Below are 18,732 nucleotides of genomic sequence, written 5' to 3'. Positions count from 1 at the left end.
GAGGCCACATTATGAAGACACCTGTATTTACTTGGGCAGTTTACCTCATGTGCATGTTTGGAAAATGCTTCTGCACTGGTCATCATGCCTGCAGTCTTCTCTTCCAGCTCACCCAGCCGCTGCCCTCTCTCATCAAGTGCAATTCGGGCTCGGGTCAGCTCTCCCATCACCCCTCCAGCAGCGCCTTTCATTCCTTCTATACTACCTGGTCCAGGAATGTGCTGTGCAAGGCTGCGGGATGCTTTTCCTGCTGTAGCTTCCCCAACTGAGAATTTAAGCCACAGAAATATTAAAAATCAGTAATACATAGTCAAGATGGCCTCCAATGCAAAAACAAAACAAAAAACCCCTTTTATAAATTTCTACTACTGTCATAATTTTCATTCAAAGGGTGTCTTGTCACATATATTTATATGTGTTAAAGATATGAGCACTTAAGAAAAATGCCTATGTATATGAGACTGCACTTTCAATGTATGTATGTATGTATTCAAGTGCCTATGTATATGTACATGTATGATCTTGTATGTGGAGGTCAGAGGTTAATCTCAGGTGCTGTTCCTCTTCATTTTTTCCCTAAAAAATTGATTGAATGATTATGGTGTGTGTGTGTGTGTGTGTGTGTGTGTGTGAATGATTATGGTGCACACACACACGTGTGTGTGTGTGTGTGTGTGTGTGTGTGTGTTATGAAAATGGGCTTAATTAGTTCATGCCACCAACTCCAATTATGAGGTTTGGAGACAAGTGCCTCCCCTAGCTGAGCTGTCTTTCTAGTTGCATCTTGTTTTCTGAGATGGGGTCTCTTACTTGGCATAAGTCAGAAATTTAGTGAATATGGGAATGTCACATTGGAAAAGAACCTAGGCTTTAGAAGATAAGAGCCTGATTGATATCTAATTGACATACCATTGAAGCAACCTTAGTAAAGCATGTAATTAAGTTATGGGTTTTTAGTGTCTCATAAAGTTGTGTAACTCAACTACTACCTAATTTTATAATATTTTCATTATGCCAAAAGAAACCCCAAACTCATTCACAATCACTCCCTATTATCTCCTTACCCCAATTTCAGGTACCCACTGATTAACTTTTAGTACCCATGAATTTGCCTATTCTGGACAATTTAAATGAGTGGAATCATATAATACGTGGCTCCTTTTTGATCTGGCCTGTCTAATTTAGCATGCTATTTGTGAAGTTCTATATTGCCATATGTAATACATTATTATCTTTATTGGCTAAAATAATATTAAACTATAGGGTGGTACCTATGTCTTTTTGCACCATTCCAGATTCAAGAGAAAGGAGTTTTGATTTGCAAGACCAAATGGCGGGGACACTGTCTGAAAATTTTATTTTTTATCTGTCCTCCGGTATTTCCTATTCCTTTTTGATTACTGTTTATCAGAGCCCCACTGGTAGAAATTAACATATATAATTTGTAGTTAATTATTTCCTAGTATAGTGAATACTTTTATTCATGTTTAATAAGTATAATAATTTTCAAAATACAAGAAAAATAATATTTAAACTTTAATATAGAAACAAAAGTACCTTGGTCTAGAATTTGAGAGTACATTAGACACCACACACACACCCAAAAAAAACCCCCAAAAACAGGTCTTCTATTTTGTGATGGATTTTTATAAGAAATTTACTCACAGAGCTCTTCTCTGTCAAATGTCTGTCCACTTCCACCAAACAGTCCCTTGAGAAAGCCTCTATTTTGAGCTTCTGGTGTTTCTATGGGAGTAAACAAATCGCCTAACATGTCCTGTACCAATTAAGAAAAGAGTATTAGAGCAACTAAGATGAAATTAATAGATGAAGAAGTAACACTGTGATATGTTACAGTACATCACAAAGACAACCTTTTCATATCTTTTCTGTGTGATTTTTGTTTGGTACATAATCCTGACCTTAGCTCGTCAGAGTCCTTAAATAAAAGAGAAAAGGGAAAATTTTAAAAGGGGGAGGGTCAGAAAAAGGCAAAACTTTAGACAACCCAGTCATAAGCTGCATGGAACAGACATGAGAAATCATCTAATGCCACACCCATGTCATTACTCTGGGGACAGGAGGGAGCAGATTGTGTACTCAACCATTCTGTTGAGAACAGTAGAAAATCCAGCACAACCACATATCCAAACACTAACTACTGATTAAGACAAAACTGGAGAATTACAGAATCACGTGGGCATCACAGATCACCTGACATGAACTGAAATTCATTGGAGATACTTAGGCTAAGACTGTGAACATTGGCAGAAAAGCAACACTTCCCTAATAAGATGAGAATACACAGACAGGACTGTAAATACAAACATGGGTGTGGCCACATCAGAGTCTCTGACATTGAAACCCACATAGAATGAATATGAGCACCCAGCACAGTAAGAAGACAGAAGTTGGCCAGCTGGAAATTACTCTGAGGGGGTATCCCATGTCAAAGTCTAGGGGTGCCATTTATTTTTATTTTGTTTGAACTCGTCCAGGAACTTATTTTGTCTTCTGATTTAATTGAAAATTCTTAACAACTAATGTTTTGAACTCTCTTTGTCTGGGATTTCACTGAACACATCTCACTAAGACTACATTACTGCAGAATCCTCCTAAAGGAGGACTGACTCCTGCAGTTACCTGGGCAGATATTCAACCCAGCAGGGAACCTGCTTAAACTCCACTGAGCCACTACATGTTGACAAATCTGCTTTAACAGATTTGAGATAGACAGGCAGGCGTCTACTCTCCCATCAGCAGAGGAGATCCTTAAGACAGCTCAAGGAGAGGAGGAAAAGAACATCCATCCCAGTAAAGAAGACTGATTGACTGACACTGTAATGTTGTTTTTATTTTACATTGTCTCATTGTTAAACATCTTTCTTCTGACATATTTCTTAATGAATATTACTTACATTGTATAATTCTACTTTTCCACTTATTCCATTTAGTTCTCCATACTATCTTTCTTATTTGAAACTCATATAAATTTCCCTCATCCCATTTCATTTTCTCTTTCCCCAATCCCTCCTCTTGACATAGTAATTATAATTTTCTATAGATTTAATCATATTTAAACTCCATTTATTCTACTAACCTATAGACATAAAGCTAAATAGAGGAAAAACTCAAAGCATTTTCATTAAAATCAGGAAAGAGATTCTGAATATTTTACTCTTTCTCAATATAGTTCTTAGAGTATTGATAAGAACCACAAGAGAATAGGAAAAAAAAGGCCCAAGTTGGATTGACTAGGAAAGGAAGAAAAATAATTCCCATTATCAATACTATGATCCTATCCACAGGAGACCTAAATCTAAATGCTTTACCAGAAAACTTTTAGAAATAATAAACCTTTACAGCCAAGTATCAAAATACAAAATAAAGACACAAAATTAATAGCTTTCCTAAATGTCAATAATAAAAATGCTAAGAAAAAATAAAAAACAACCATTTTACATAGTAGATTTATTCCAAGGTGTTTTTAACCTAAGGATGTGAAAGACCTCTATGATGAAACATTCAAACCACTGAAGAGAGAAATTGAAGAAGACACTAGATGACAGAGACTTTCCATGCTCATGGATTAGCATAACATTGTGAAAATAGTTATATACACAACAGCAGCCTATAGATTTACTGCATTCTTCACCAACGACACTCTATAGAATAAGGGAAAAATACACAATCCATAGGAAGCACAAACGACCCCAAACAATCAAAACAATTCTGAGCAAAAGGAACCATGCTGGAGGTATCACTGTCCCTGATTTCAGTTTTACTTTAGAGTCCTAGGAATGCAGTCAGAATTCCACTAGCATATGAACAGACATCCAGAACAGAACAGAGGGCCAGAAATATATCCATTCAACTATACTGATAGGACTTTTTACAAAGAGGACAAAGCATTTTGGAGCAGAGACAATTTTTTTAACAAATGGTGCTGGGAACATTGGATTGCCTCTTATAGAAAAATGGAACTAGATCCATTATCTTTCACCCTGACTAAAATAAATTAAAATTGATCAGATTTTAAGGTGAAACCTGCAACTTTGAAATTGTTGTGAGAAAACGTTTCAAATTATAGTACTTTCTGAAAAGAATGCAAATAATTAAGGAGGTAAAATCAAGAATTTGCAAATGAGATTTATTAAATTGGTGTGCTTAACAACAAGAAAACAAATGAGTAGGTAGACTACAGAATGGGAAACATCTGCTAATTTATAGCAGACAAAAGATTTTTTTATATTACATTAATTTTCTTCATTTGTACCACAATTTAATTTTCTTTTTTATTTATTTAAATTAGAAACAAGCTAGCTTCACATGTCAATCCCTGCTCCTTCCCTCTCCCCTGTTCCTTCCCAACTTTTCCAACCCCCACCCCACCCCCTCCACTCCCCAGGGAGGGTGAGGCCCTCCATGGGGTATCTCCAAAGTCTGTCATATCATCCAGGGCAGGGCCTAGGCCCTCCCCCATTTGTCCAGGCTGAGAGAGCATCCCTCCATGTGGAATGGGCTCCCAAACTCCATTCATATTTCATTCATATACTGATCTACTACCCGAGGCCCAATATATTGCTGAGATCTCACTGACACCTACATTCAGGGGTCTAGATCAGTCCCATGCTGACCTGTCAGTCATCACAGACAAAAGATTAACATGTAGAATATATAGATAACTAAGATCCAAACAAACGAAAATGCCAGAAAGCCAAGCAATTCAGTTGACAAATGGGCTAATGAAATAAACACAGCAATAAAATGATGGAGACAAATGCCCAGTAATCGTATGGAAAAGTATTCAATATGCTTAGCCATTAGGGAATGCAAATTAAAGCTATATCAAGATGTTATGCTCCCCTAGTCAGAATGGCAACTATTAGGAAAATAAATAACCAGTTCTGGCAAGGATGACGTGAAAGGGGAACATGTATACTGGTGTATACAAGAAGAGGAGGAGAGTAGGTCATGGGGGAACAGGAAGCTTGTGTAGGGGGTAGAATAGGGGGAAGAGGGAATTATAGGTTAGAAGACAGATCAGGCACCAGTGAGACCTCTAGTGATCTAAAGGGATGACACTAATTGGCAAGCTAAGCAATAGTGGAGAGACCACCTCAAATGCCCATTCCTGATAATGAACTTGATGTCCATAACCATCCTGGAGCCTTCATCCAGTGACTGATGGAAGCAGAGGCTGGAACCAGAGGCAAACACCCACAGTTAAACACTGAACTGAACCCATGGAACCCAGTGACCGAGAGAGAGGAGCGATGAACAAATTGGCAAAGAATGGGCTGGAGAAACCAGCAGAGACAGCTGATCTGAACAGGGGAGAGCTCTTGGACCCCAGACCAACAGCTGGGAGGCCAGCATGGGACTGATCCAGATCCCCTGAATGTGCGTGTCCGTGAGGAGGCCTGGGCAACCTATGGGGCCCTGGGCAGTGGATCAGTGTTTATCCCTGGCATACAAACAGATATCGTGTGTCCATAACACAAAGAGGGATGCTCTTTCAGCCTGGACTCTTAGGGGATTGCCTAGACCCTGCCGTGAGTGAAATGACAGACTCTAGATATTCCCTATGTGGAAGGAAATGGCAGTAGGGTGGGAGGCTGGGCAGGAAGGTGGGGGGGTGCGGGAGGAGGGGAGGGAGAGGGAACTGGGATTGACATGTAAAACAAGCTATTTAAAATTAAAATAAAATAAAAAATATTTTAAGATCATAAAAGGGTTTTCTAATTATAAATTACATATTACATATACATATTAAATATCTACTAAGATTTTTTTCTAAAAAAAAGAATATAAATTAATCTGTCTACTATGGAAGTCAATATGTTCATGGAGATTCTTGAACAAAACAAAAAATAGAATATATGACTAGCTATACTATCATCCATCTATACTTTCTTGAGTATAGACCCAAAGGACTTTAAGTTAACATGCCACAGTGATACTAGCACATCTTTATTATTTTTTGTAGTTCTATTTGCAACAGGCAATTTATAGAATAAATGCAGGTGTCCAGTAACAGAAGAACAGATAAAGAAAATGCTGTATGTTTACACAGTTGAATTTTATTCAATCAAAAAGAATGAGACAATGGGGGCTGGGGAAATGGATCAGCAGTTAAGAATGCTGGCTGCCCTTTCAGAGGACCTGGGTTTGATTCCTAGCACCTCAGAGCTGTGTATATCAATTGATTCATATTACCTGATACTGCTTTCTGGCCTCCACAGGCACCAGACACACACATGATGCACAGATGTACATGTAGGTAAAATACTCCCACACATGAAAAACAATAAATAAACTTTAAAAAGTTAAAAAAGAATGAAATTTTGCTTTTAGGAAAATGGATGCAACTGGTGATTAATATGTAAAGAAAAGGAATCAGATTCAGAACAAATATTGCATGTTCTCTTTCATTTGTGGGTCTTAGATTTTATATAAATACATAAAATCTCTCTCTTTCACACACACACACACACACACACACACACACACACACACACACACACACACACACACACCCCATGTAGGTAAAACCTAGACTCCCCGGTGAAATAGAATAGGAAAGGTGAGCGGAGAGAAAGGGAAATGTATGTAAGAGTGAATATGATCAAATATATGATACACTTGCATAAACCCGTCATTATGAAAACCATGCGTATGTATAAGAAACCTATACCACTATGATTAAAACAAGACTTCCTATAATAAAATAAATACATTCCCATTCACCTACTACTATAAATGATCATAAGGATCATTTATAATGATCATGATCCTCTTATTACTTCTGTATATACATAGAACCATACTAGAAGTTGATAGGATTCCATTGAAGAATATATATTCAAAACATCTTCTAGGAAAGATGCATTTACTGTCTAGCCCTATGGTACTTTAGCTTATAGATGTCTCTCTCATTCTTTCCTTCACTTAACAATCACATCTATTTATTTAATATTTTAATTTTCAATATCTTTCCTATTTTTAAAAAAGAAATGTATTTATTTATTTACTTACATTACATCCTGGCTACAGTTTCCCCTCCCTCCTCTCCTCATGTTTCCTTTCTTCCAATCTGACATTTATTCATTTTTATGAAGGAACTTTACCTACCTGAATATTATCACACATTTCTTGGCTATATGTTAACCGTTGAATTTCAGTAGGAGAGACAAGGTACAATGCCTGTCCTTCATTAGTAAAACAAAATGTCCGTGCTATCCTCATGTCTGTCAGTGGCAAATAATTTACATCCAACATTGGGCGAAGACTAGGTAAGCTGAATAGGAAAAAAATTAATAAATCTACATTTTATATTTACATTGTTATAAACATTTCCTTTAGTAAAAACGTTTAAGTCATTATTCTATGTTTTTTTCTTCAGAGTATCTTCAAAGATTAGTAACAAGTAGACTCATATATAATCATATGTACACATACAAACATGAGCACAGTTCTATCTTAGCCCATATAAGTGCTTTACAAATGTCCTTAGAGGATTAATGTAGAGGCCTATGGTTTCTCTGAACACACAACTCGTTAGTCTTTGATCTTATGTACCAACAGAGATACATGCAGTCTAGTGTGCCTGGGCATAGAGTGCTTTGTTCTCCATTCCTTATTTCCTTTTCACAGGAAATGAAATCTTCCTGTTTCTTAGGGCATCTATATTGAACATGCCTAATAAATAAACATGACCGAAGCTTAAGGGAATGAGTATATAATGAGTAACAGATTAGTGTTTATACATGAGAAAGACCACATCTTGTAGTTCTTTCCTAACCTAATCCTATAACTTTAATTTTGATAAGATAGTCCGAGGAATGTCCTTTTAGATACAGTAGTAAGAGTCAATTTATAAACCACTATTGGAAAACAACTCCACAGTTTTTTCATCACCCCTTGAACATCAAGGGCAGAGAGAAGTTCTCTGGCTTAATCCTCAGACTCGAGAATTATTTTAATTATTTGTGTATACTGGCTTTAATTTATTCTGGAATACAGATAGCATTCCAAAAAGGTATCATTTTTCTTTTAAAAAGTATTTTGGAACTACATTCAGAGGCTAAGATTTCTTACTATATATAATATGGGGACTGAAATCTATATTATTGGAATAAGAATTTATTGCTGTTCCAGCACCATGCTGCCTGGTATTTTAGCCACCAACTAGTCATATGACTATTGAGCAGGTAGATGATGCTTGGATAGTCAGAATTGATGTATGCTGAAAGTGCAGATTGTACACGGGATTTCAAAGACTTAGCAATATAAATTATCTGAAATATGAAAGATATAATAATTACAATATAAATTTTGAGTAACAAACAAGCTTAGATAAGGGAAGAACATCACATACACACACCCATAAATATGTGTTCCCAGATGAAGAGATCTTCATTGGAAATCTCTGAAAGTAGTTTGGGAAAAAAATAAGAGCTATATGAGAATAAGCAAGCAATGATGATTGCCTTTTCCCCAAAAGTTTCTCCCTCACTAGTTATAGATCTCTTCATATCTTCCCAGTTAGAAATAAAGAAACAAAATACTATTGAAGTCTGATCTCACTCTTGAGTGACTTCTCTACTTTTCTTCTATTTACCACAACATTTTCTGAAAGAATAACCTAGAGGGGGGTAAGGGATCAGACAGAAAAGGTTTTAGGCTTTGACCCTGTAGCAGCTCCTTCACATTGTTCAGTTCTGCTTTGTAGTGTAAAAACAGCCATTGTCAACATATGAATGGTGGATATGGCTGTGCTACAAGATGTCTTTCTTTTCAGACATTTGAATTCATATAATTTCCACTGTATAATCTGAATTTTTCAGTCATTTAAATCTTGGCTTTCAGGCTTTATAAAATCAGACAGGGACTGATTTTATCATCATTTGCCAACCTTGTATCTACACTACTGTCTCTATTGTCCTCCTGTGAGTTAGCTTTTACCTTTACATGCTCCTAACACTTGCTTTCTTAAAGAGTTTCACACAGCCCAGACTGGCTTCCAATTTACAGTGTAGCAGAGGATTATCGTGAATTTTGAAACCTCCTGCCTTCACTGCCAGGATTCTAAGCATACTCCAACATGACCGGTTTCTAGTTTTGTTCCTGGTACTCCAACTCTTTGACTTTTCTGCTATGTTAGCTACCTCTTGACCACCTCTTTATTCCCAGCACATAAATACAGAGATTGATCCTAAGTGCCTATCCTAGGCATAGTCTACTTTTCATTTTTTATAAGGACCTTTCAATGACTTTGCTATTATCAGTTTTCCTTATGTTATCAGTTTTCCTAGATGATGCTCAAACCTGTGTTTCCCAAGAAACCCGACCTTAAATTGCCAGTAAGCTGGGAACACCTCAAATGTCAAACTTGTTTTTTTTAAATAATTTATTTATTTTTATTTTATGCATGTATGTTTGTGTGAGGCTGTCAGATCTTGGAGTTACAAACAGTTGTGAACTGCCATGTGAGTGTTGGGAATTGAACCTGGGTCCTCTGGAAGAGCAGCCAGTGCCCTTAACCGCCGAGCCATCTCTGCAGCCCCGTCAAACTTATTTTTAATCCATCTCAAACTCCTTATTCTCAATCTTTTCAAATTCCCCTCACTTCCTTACCTGCTAATAGCATTACTGTAGTACAAATCCCCCCAATCCCGAGGCTTAGTGATCTTCTTTACCTTGTATAACAAATCAGCTTTGCATGAAGTAAGTTTCACTCCTCCTGCTCCCCCTTGCCTTGTAGATAGCTTTCATTTCAGCTCAAGGGCCCATCCAATCTCTGTCTCCCCAAGAGTATTTACTAGTGTTCATCCAGAGAAGACTAACTACCTGCATTAAAATCCCATTTCTTACAATTCTTATATTTAGCTCATCACTCAAGGTGCTCAAACATTTATGCCAATCTACTTCTCCAAGTTACTTTTTTTCTATTATACAATTTCAATGCTTTTAAACTTTGGAGAAAATTCAATTTACATTTCCTCTACTGGCATTTTTATTTTTTATGTTTTCTAATTATTTGTGTATTATCATATGTTACCAATTTCATCTCTTCTTCATAATTAGTATATTTTATTGTTTAAATGATTTTAGAACAAGGTGATACACTAACAAGAATGACAGTCACTTCTATAATATATTGAACAGATTTCATTTTCTTGTAGCTTATTCATCCACTGACTACTACCATAGCATTGCTGAATCCATAAACTCATTAGGTAATATTATATGTTTCACAAGTTTTATGTGATTTCGTTGGGTAGAATGAACTTTCTAAGTGTGTATCTTATGGCTTTTAGTGTCCCATTGAGTGCTAACTTCACTGTTTCCTATGCTTTATGCCTTCAGACAAGCTACTTTCCTTTAATTTCTAATGTGTAAAACAAAAGAGGAAAATAACACTTGTAAGTGTCCTTACAAAGCTATGAGAATCAAGTGAAATTCTGTGTGTGTAAATTTCTTATGTGATAGTGAAAGCAACAGGTACTTTTATTTATATATAGCTTCTGAATCTAGTGCCAAATGTATTCCCAGTAATTGCTTGTTAAATTAATGTATGCATTATTGGGAAATCATTCTTTCCTTGGATTCTTTGTTGTCAGTTGTATAATATATATTTATATGTATGTCAACACACACACACACACACACACACACACACATATATATATATATATATATATGGTATTTTTTTAGGATACAAAACCAAAACCAGAATCAGCCCTCTCCGTACCCAAGCCACAAACCTCTTTTTATGTTGTTGAACAACAGAACATTCACAAAGATATTGAAACATCATACCATGGTGATTCTCTTCAACAGTACGAATATACTTTTCATCATTATACCTTGCTATGTTACAATTACAGTTAACAGTAAATATGTCAAGTACCTCATTATCATGATATGCCCATTTGCACAAAAGCAGGCCAAGCAGGCACTGCTACACATGACCACCACCTCTGCTTGCAGTATGAAAGAGGTCTCTGTGATGTTGTGAACATAAAGGCAGGTCTGAGATGGCAGTGAGAAGACTTTGGCTTGTTTTTCTGAGCAGATTATTGTATACTGATGGTCGCCTGTTTCTTGGGATGAAGTGGAGTAGTTCATAACCAATTTCCTTTTCCATGTTTTTTCATTTTCATCTGTGTAGTTTGGGTCCCTCCATACTTCATATGGAGGCTGCATTAAACTGCCAGTTCTGTCCATGCAGGAAAATGTTAGCACAGCTCCTTTCAATGAGAGGAATGCACCTACAAAGACAATCCACGTCACTCACATGTGAGGCCCTTTCTAAAGCAACTATTTATTATTCATTGATGGGCAATAAATGCTTCATGTCATAATTTATATTATAATATTGTAACCATATACGAAAATCAGTATGTTTGTGAGTTAATCTGCTGTAATAACTTGGATTAATAAAATTTTAGGTCTAAAAGGAAGCTAAGATATCAGTTTGCCAAACTTGTTCACTGTATTACTGAGAAACAGATCTAGAAGGGTGGTAACATTAGGGACAGACCATATACCATGGACTACAGCCTAAGTCACAGTTAATATTAAACCTGATTAGAATTCAGGTTTCCTTATTCATATCCCAAGAATTTTCTTTTTTATAAATTCAAAGTGTCTTTTATTCCCTTTTGTTTAATGTTTTTAATTTTTAAAAATATATTTTGAATTGAAATACAATTATATCACTTTCTCTCCCTTTCCCTCCTCCAGCACTTCCAGTGAACCCTTTCATCTTTCCCACAGGCAGCTAATGACTTGCCTGGCATGAGCCCCCTTATTGGTTTCTCAGTGCAGAGTGGTCACCTCTGAAAACACAGACACAGGATTTTTTTCATTATCCTATATAGTTCCATTAAAACCCATAAAAGTTTAAAAGACAAACTTTTAGTATGTGTATAACTTTCATTTTTTTTTCATGTGAGTTCAATTATTAAACAACAACAAAAACACACACTACCTGATTCCAGTTTCCTCTTTGATGCTCATTTGCAAGAAAATACCCTTTGATTTTTCTGAAATTAAACCCCTAACAAATATTATGTGATCTCAACATTTAGAGTTACTCCATGCTGACAATTTTATACTTTGATCTTAGCTAATTTTATTGATTTTGTTTTTCAAGACAAGGTTTCTCTATGTAGCTCTGGTTGTCCTGGAACTTGCTCTGTAGACCAGGCTGGCCTCAGACTCAGAGATCTGCCTCTGAATACTGGGGTTAAAGTTGTGTACCACCATACCTGGTGTGACGTCAATTTTAATGGTACGACAAACAAGTTGTTTTAAAAAATAACTAGGGATAGAGTCAGGTTTTCTGAAACTCAAAACTATCACTTTTGGTCTCTAATAAAATAAGTTAAAAGTTTTGTCTTCTTAAAATAACTACCTTCAACTCTTAGGCAAGTTTATGTATCTTAATTCAGAAAAAGGGCTATTCACCTATATTTCCCATGGTTGAATGCCATGGCAGATAGCTATATATATGCAACTATATGTTGCTTTATGTAATTAACATATGCAAATGACAATATCGAAAGAGGAAAGTGTTCCATTTGTTTGTCCATTTATTGACTGGATTATTTACTTTTGGTATTCTCTTTTTAGTTATTTATGTATTTTGGTTATTAATTCCTTGTTGAACAACTAGCAAAAAAATTTCTCCCATTCTTTATTCTGTCTCTTCCACTCTGTTGGCTGTGAAGAACTCTTTGAATTTGATGTAATTCAATTTGTCAGTTTTCTCCATTATTATTGATCATTTGGGTCCTACTTGGAGAATCATCTCTTGTAATTAAATCTTGAAGTGTTTCCACTATGTTTTTTTTAAAGTGGTTTCAAAGTTTCAGGTTCTATGTTAAGACCTCTGATTCCATGCAGTCTAATTAACATAATCTTATGTTAGGTTGCCTAATCTTTGAATGTCTAACTAATTTCCTTAGTGCAGATTCCTAAATTTCTGTGGACTTTTAAGACAGGATTTAGCAGGTCAGTTTACTGACTCAGAACTGGGAGGTTAGCCATAGCTGGTAGTTTCGAATGCAGCAGCAATTCAGCATAATAATACTAGAACCGAAGAACAAATCCAACGTGATCAATTACAAAGTGTGGTGAGTAGGCATACAAGAAAAACCTTCAAATCTAATCTTCTCTCTAGCTTGCTTGAAGCATATTATTTATCCTCTCTTGGCTTCATTTTATTAATTATTAATGAGGAAACTGCAATATATTAATATACAATTGGGACACGAAATAATCCATTTGATAGATTACATCACATGGGGCTTGCTTAAAGTGCAAATCTTCAGACTATCTTAGACCTGCTGAACTAGAAGATCTGGGGTGGGGTCCTTTGATCCTTATCACAGCAATACCTTCAAATGATTCTGACAGAAACAAAAGTGACAAACAAAATATGGAAGAGACACAGTGTGTGCGTGCTTCCCAATTCTCCAATTCAATGGCTGAATGCACTTCAAACTTCCATATTACTGGTAAGAATTTGCTGCTAGGACTAACAAGATTATCTATGTGAAAACATTCCCTATAAAAGGAAAGGGGGATTTATTTTTAATATCCTTTTTAGTTCCTGATTCAACCTCCTTACCAGTTCAGGGTCTGTTCAGACTTTCCACTGTCTCAAGCTTTGGTGCATTGTGTATTTCCAGTGTGGTATTCATTTCCTTTAGGTTATCTGGTCTTTTGGAATGCCAGGATAACACAACCCCAATGAGGTACAACCTCACATCTATTAGGATAATCACTCTAAAATCATCAGAAGATAACAATGAGGGCATGATGTGGAGAAGCTAAAACATTACACTGTTGGCATAGCCACACATGCAAAATAGTGCAATGACATGTGTCAGAACATTGTTCTAGAATGGAGGCATGTGAGAATTCTGAGTGCTTGTGAGAAAACTCCAGGAAAACAAGACAAGGGTCTTGACAAGGCTTTTCTGACCTCAGTCTCTTCAAAACATGGAATTGTTCTTGGGATGGTTTTTTGTTTGTTTGTTTGTTTTTGCCATTCCTGAGTATAGTAGACAGGAGTGACTGTACTTCAGATGATTCATTACAACTGACTATTATTATTTGTTTATATGTCTCTATGGAGACACATGATTTTGTCACATGCAGTTTATTCCTATGATAATATACAGCTTGGACTCCTGAGAACTTTACCCATGTGATCTTTCTTAGCCCTCAGGGTATAAAGTGTCTAATGCTGTGAATAAAGTTGGCTATTGCATGAGACTTTACGCTGCCTCATTTTTAGGCTTCATTCTCCCAGGATCCACTGCCAATTAGAGCAGTAAACGGACATGAAAAGGTGTTTAGATTTTCCAAAAGAATTAAAAATGGAACTAACATATAACCAAACATCACAGTTCTAGAGTTGCAGCACAGACTGTGAGGACATGCACACTCCTATGCAGTGCTATTTACAATAGTGATGATGTGGAAACAACCTATGTCTCCAGCAGATGAATGGATAAAATGGATAGATGCAATTGCAATATTGTTCAATTTAAAAGGAAGGCAGCTTGCTAGTATTCAAAGACATTGATGAACCTTGTGGGTATTACACTTAGTGAAATAAGCCAGTCAAAAAATGACAAATGCTGCATGATTTTACTAATATGAGGCATTTAAAACAGTTAAACTCTTATGAGTGAAGAATGAACTGATGATGGTATCCATGAATGGGAGAAAGGATAGTGAGGAATTGCTAATAAACTAATATAACATTTAAATTATGGAAGATAAGTTGAAGAGATGTGTGGTACTGTATCATAGGTAAGAATACCATGGGCTTTTCACAAATTGAATGAATATGGTAAAGAAATGAGGACAACAATCGCAGAGCCAACCAATGAGCTGGGAGGAGGAAAAGTAGAGCTTCCGTTCTCTGTCGAACTTTTTGTCACGTATTTTTCTTATGAAATTCTACTTCCTTTTCTCTTTTTACTGCTATAAATTTGACTTCCAGTTACTTTTTTCTTTCCATGATTAATCATAAAACAAACATGAACCTAGCATCATAGTTTCTGGCCTGGCATAGGACTTTGGAAAAATGCTTCAAGTTATTAAAAAGAAATTGAACTTGTGCAGAAATGTTTATCTCGACACTTTAAAGGCGCTTATTACTGAAGGCAGAGCTTAGAATTACCTTTCTGGTTTCCATCATAGAAACACTCAACTGTACTCTCATTCTGAGAACTGGTATATGACAATATAGTAAGTGTTGGAAGAGTATTTGAGTTATGAAATTCTCAATGGTCCATATTATATGAGTCTTAGACTGTTCACCTTTGTCTGAAATCAATGCTCTTTTTAAATTCTTAACATCTAAAGTTGAATAAGTAGCAAAAAAGTGAATGAGCGAATAAAAATTCTTACCACTTGGCAATACCATCACTGGCTCTGTAAACCTTTGTTCGTCTGATGGTGGTAGGTTCAGGGAGATGAGTAATACCATTCCCAGACTAGTTCCAACAAATAGACAAGGGGAAACGGTAGAATCATTCTTCCGTGCAAAGGATTCCATGAAGTATAAAGCTGTAACTGCTTCTTTGGAGTCTTTGTCAATACTGGAGATACTAGAGCTCCTGGAGCGGTTATAGGAATTCTCTCTGGCTTCTATGAGCATTTAAAAAGCAAAATTAAGTGTTAATGAATCCATAAAACAAGTAAAATTTAATACCTGAAAATCATAATTATGAGAGAAAGAAAAGTTTTATTCTTTGTTTACTGGCATGAAGGGCATCTTATCCAAGGTACCAGCTCATTCTGAAGAAGAACAGCCTGAAGTCTATGTGCTATAATAAATTAGACAGAGATAAAAACAAAATCTCAGCCTCCTGGGTTCTATCACACAATTTTTTTCCTACATTTCTAGAAACATCAGGTAAAATTCTAAACAGAGAAAGAAAAAAAATCCTTAAATCTAAATAGTCAAGATTACAACATTTTTCAATTCTACTTTGTTTTTCCTTTCCATTTTTTGGTCATAGAAACCACATTGATGATTCCTTGGCAAATCACACTTATCAACAGTACTATGGTTACCCACATGAAAGGATCGATCTAGATCATAAATGTTCTGTGACAAACACATTGTATACCCTATGCAATTGAAGCTATAGAAACTTAAGTTTTAACTCAAGTCCAAAAATGTGAATGTGATTTATGTAAACTTGTTCTGAGCAGCCTCCTGCAATCCACATCCAGGTCTAACTTTACCAAGGACCTAATAGACTGTGCCATCCCGGTAACACTGGCTCTCCTGAGAAGGCTTCAGTCTGCTTGTGAAAGAAACAGCAGCAGCATGGTTTTGGGTGCTCTTGCTTTATCCACACCTGTACACATGCAACTACAATAAACATAATCTCACCCATCTGTGAAACAACTATACAGTGACACTGGCTTTAATTGCTCAAGTACAGGCTCTTATTATCTCTTTCTACTCTCTTCACTCACCTTTTCTTTTAGACAGATCTGGGTGTGTCTTGATAATTTTCATAGGACCAGATGAAATATGAGTTCTTCAAAATATATTTAGAAGGAACAGAATATTCCTAATTTCCCCTTATATCCTTACAAAATTTATAAGATATAGCTTATAAAATTTAGAGGTGACAGAAGTTAGATTATCATCTACATACTTTACAAATTTAAAGACAGAATTATAGCTAAATTGTTTTCTAGTACAAGCTAAAAGCAGAAATATCTACAATTCAAAAAGCTGTAGCATTCATTCCAATGATTGTTCTTTCTTTTTGATCCTTATACGATGCTCCTATTGCAGCATTTTTACCTAATCTGTGTCTCTAAAACGTCACTCATGGTTTATTACCATTCAACGCTGATACTCACAAACACCTGTTAGAAATATATGCAGTCATTTCCATGTCTACTGGACCAGATTTAGTATTACATAATATTAAATAAAAACTGAGTAGTAAATTCATTAAAATTATTTGAAGAACAATATAGATTGTTGCTTGAGAATTTAAAGGATTATATAGAGTTACTGTAGCCTAATCTTTCTATTATTTCCCCAACTCTTCTCCTTAAATCTTTATTACCAAGAGTCAAAGCAAAATGACAAGATTGTTTTCTTTCCTTCTCTAAACAGTTTTGACTCTTCCTCTTGCATTTGACTCATACTTATTTTATAAATAAGGAAGCAATACTTCTTTTAAAAATTTACAAAGATTATAAGATTTATTATTATTTATTTATCATTTATTTTGTGGCACTGGGGATTGTATTCTGGACCTCATGCTGACTGGGTAAGTGCTCAGCCTCTGAATTACATCCCCAGACCTTTTGTACTTTATTCTTAGAGACAGGGTCTTGGTAAATGTTTCAGACTTGCCTTGAGCTCCCTCTGTAACCCAGGCAGGTCTTGAAATTGCAATCCTCCTGCCTCAGCCTCCCCTGCAGCTGGGATTACAGGCCTGTGCCACCAGACCCGGCTAAGATTCTAAAATTTAAAATTTAAAAACGTGTCTTTTTTAACTTGGTTATATTCATTTGACAGTAGAGGAAATTAAGGTTGCAGTTACAGATTATCTCCTTTGTATAGTCTACCTATAGTGGAATAATTTTTCCTTTTTTAGAGATAAGGAAGGAGGTGGAATGGGGAATAGAACTGGAGTTATGGCCACAGTCAAACAGGATCTCAATTTTTTCATATAGTTTTTATCATCTTTTAAATGTAATTTCCATTTCTTGCCTCCCAGCACCTGTTACCATGATAAACCAAGTTTTGAACTGTACTCACAAAAATTGACATGTTTATCCTACCTTCAGTTGTAACTGGTAAAGAAATCTCCATGCAAGCAGCTGACTGTGCCTTTCTAAATGGTGGTCTTCCAGGACCCCAGCGATTTACTTTTGAAACATCAGCACTGGAAAGACGTTTTCCAGAACTGCAACTCTGAGAGGTTGGACTTGTGCAGTGTCCATTTACATGGTCTGTACCAAGAGGAAGAAGGCAGAATAAATATCATAATTAAGTCTTCAGATGAGGAAATCCAAAGGCATAGGTTAAAAAAGTGGAGGAACAAGAATTCCTCTTCTTCCAACCCATTTGTATATGAATAGTTTCTTGTTATTTTAAGATTTAGTTACAATTTCAGATTATAAAATATCAAAATACTTATTATGTATTGGACACACTTTCATAATTTGTTTAATTATCATTGCTTGAAATGTGCTGGATACACCTACTATGTACTTAATATATTGTTGAATGGCAATATGAAATGAGTTTTAACATTGTGCTTTTTGTCACATTATTTGAACAGATATAATTTATGTAAGTTTTGGAAGTACTTCCTTTACTTGGAGTTTAGGATGTAGAATGATGACATCATACTATGCTCTTGAGAATGGTACTTAAGGACACTGGTTTGAAGCCAAGATGCCTTCATGTACATTCCAGTTCTGACACTAATTAGTTCTGCCCTACTGAAGTTTTCAAACTGGTTTCCTCTGCAAATCTAGAATATTATTACCTATTTCATACAGTTTCTGTAATTTTTTGGAGTATATGTCCTATACAGAGGGCTGCAAATAGACAGTGTATAAAATTTTGCTATTGTCACTCCTGTTTCAGAGTGTAAAATTACATTTAAAATGTTCATGTAATGTCTGTGAAAGTTTGGGTAGCACTTTAAAAACTTG

General features: G+C 35.8%; 1 protein-coding gene across 13 annotated transcripts in view; it reads right to left on the bottom strand.

The window, feature by feature from the left end:
- Stxbp5l (syntaxin binding protein 5L) overlaps nt 1-18,732 on the bottom strand; it is a 241,517-nt gene that overhangs the window by 6,112 nt on the left and 216,673 nt on the right. For 10 of the 13 annotated variants that reach the window (XM_021227995.2, XM_013114406.3, XM_005071509.4 and 7 more), the window contains 6 exons: nt 17,851-18,021; nt 15,439-15,678; nt 10,916-11,276; nt 7,135-7,300; nt 1,666-1,777; nt 45-265 (listed from right to left, as the gene is read on the bottom strand). In XM_021227995.2, the coding sequence (XP_021083654.1) occupies nt 45-265; nt 1,666-1,777; nt 7,135-7,300; nt 10,916-11,276; nt 15,439-15,678; nt 17,851-18,021 (1,271 nt within the window). The remainder of the gene's footprint in view (nt 1-44; nt 266-1,665; nt 1,778-7,134; nt 7,301-10,915; nt 11,277-15,438; nt 15,679-17,850; nt 18,022-18,732) is intronic. The other 3 variants (XM_013114408.3, XM_005071511.4, XM_005071512.4) reach the window with 1 other exon arrangement.

This window comes from Mesocricetus auratus, unplaced genomic scaffold (assembly GCF_017639785.1).
Source record: "Mesocricetus auratus isolate SY011 unplaced genomic scaffold, BCM_Maur_2.0 Super-Scaffold_100008, whole genome shotgun sequence".
Lineage (NCBI taxonomy): Eukaryota > Metazoa > Chordata > Mammalia > Rodentia > Cricetidae > Mesocricetus > Mesocricetus auratus.
The sequence above is the reverse complement of the archived record's forward strand: the minus strand, read 5'-3'. Positions and strand labels throughout refer to the sequence as shown.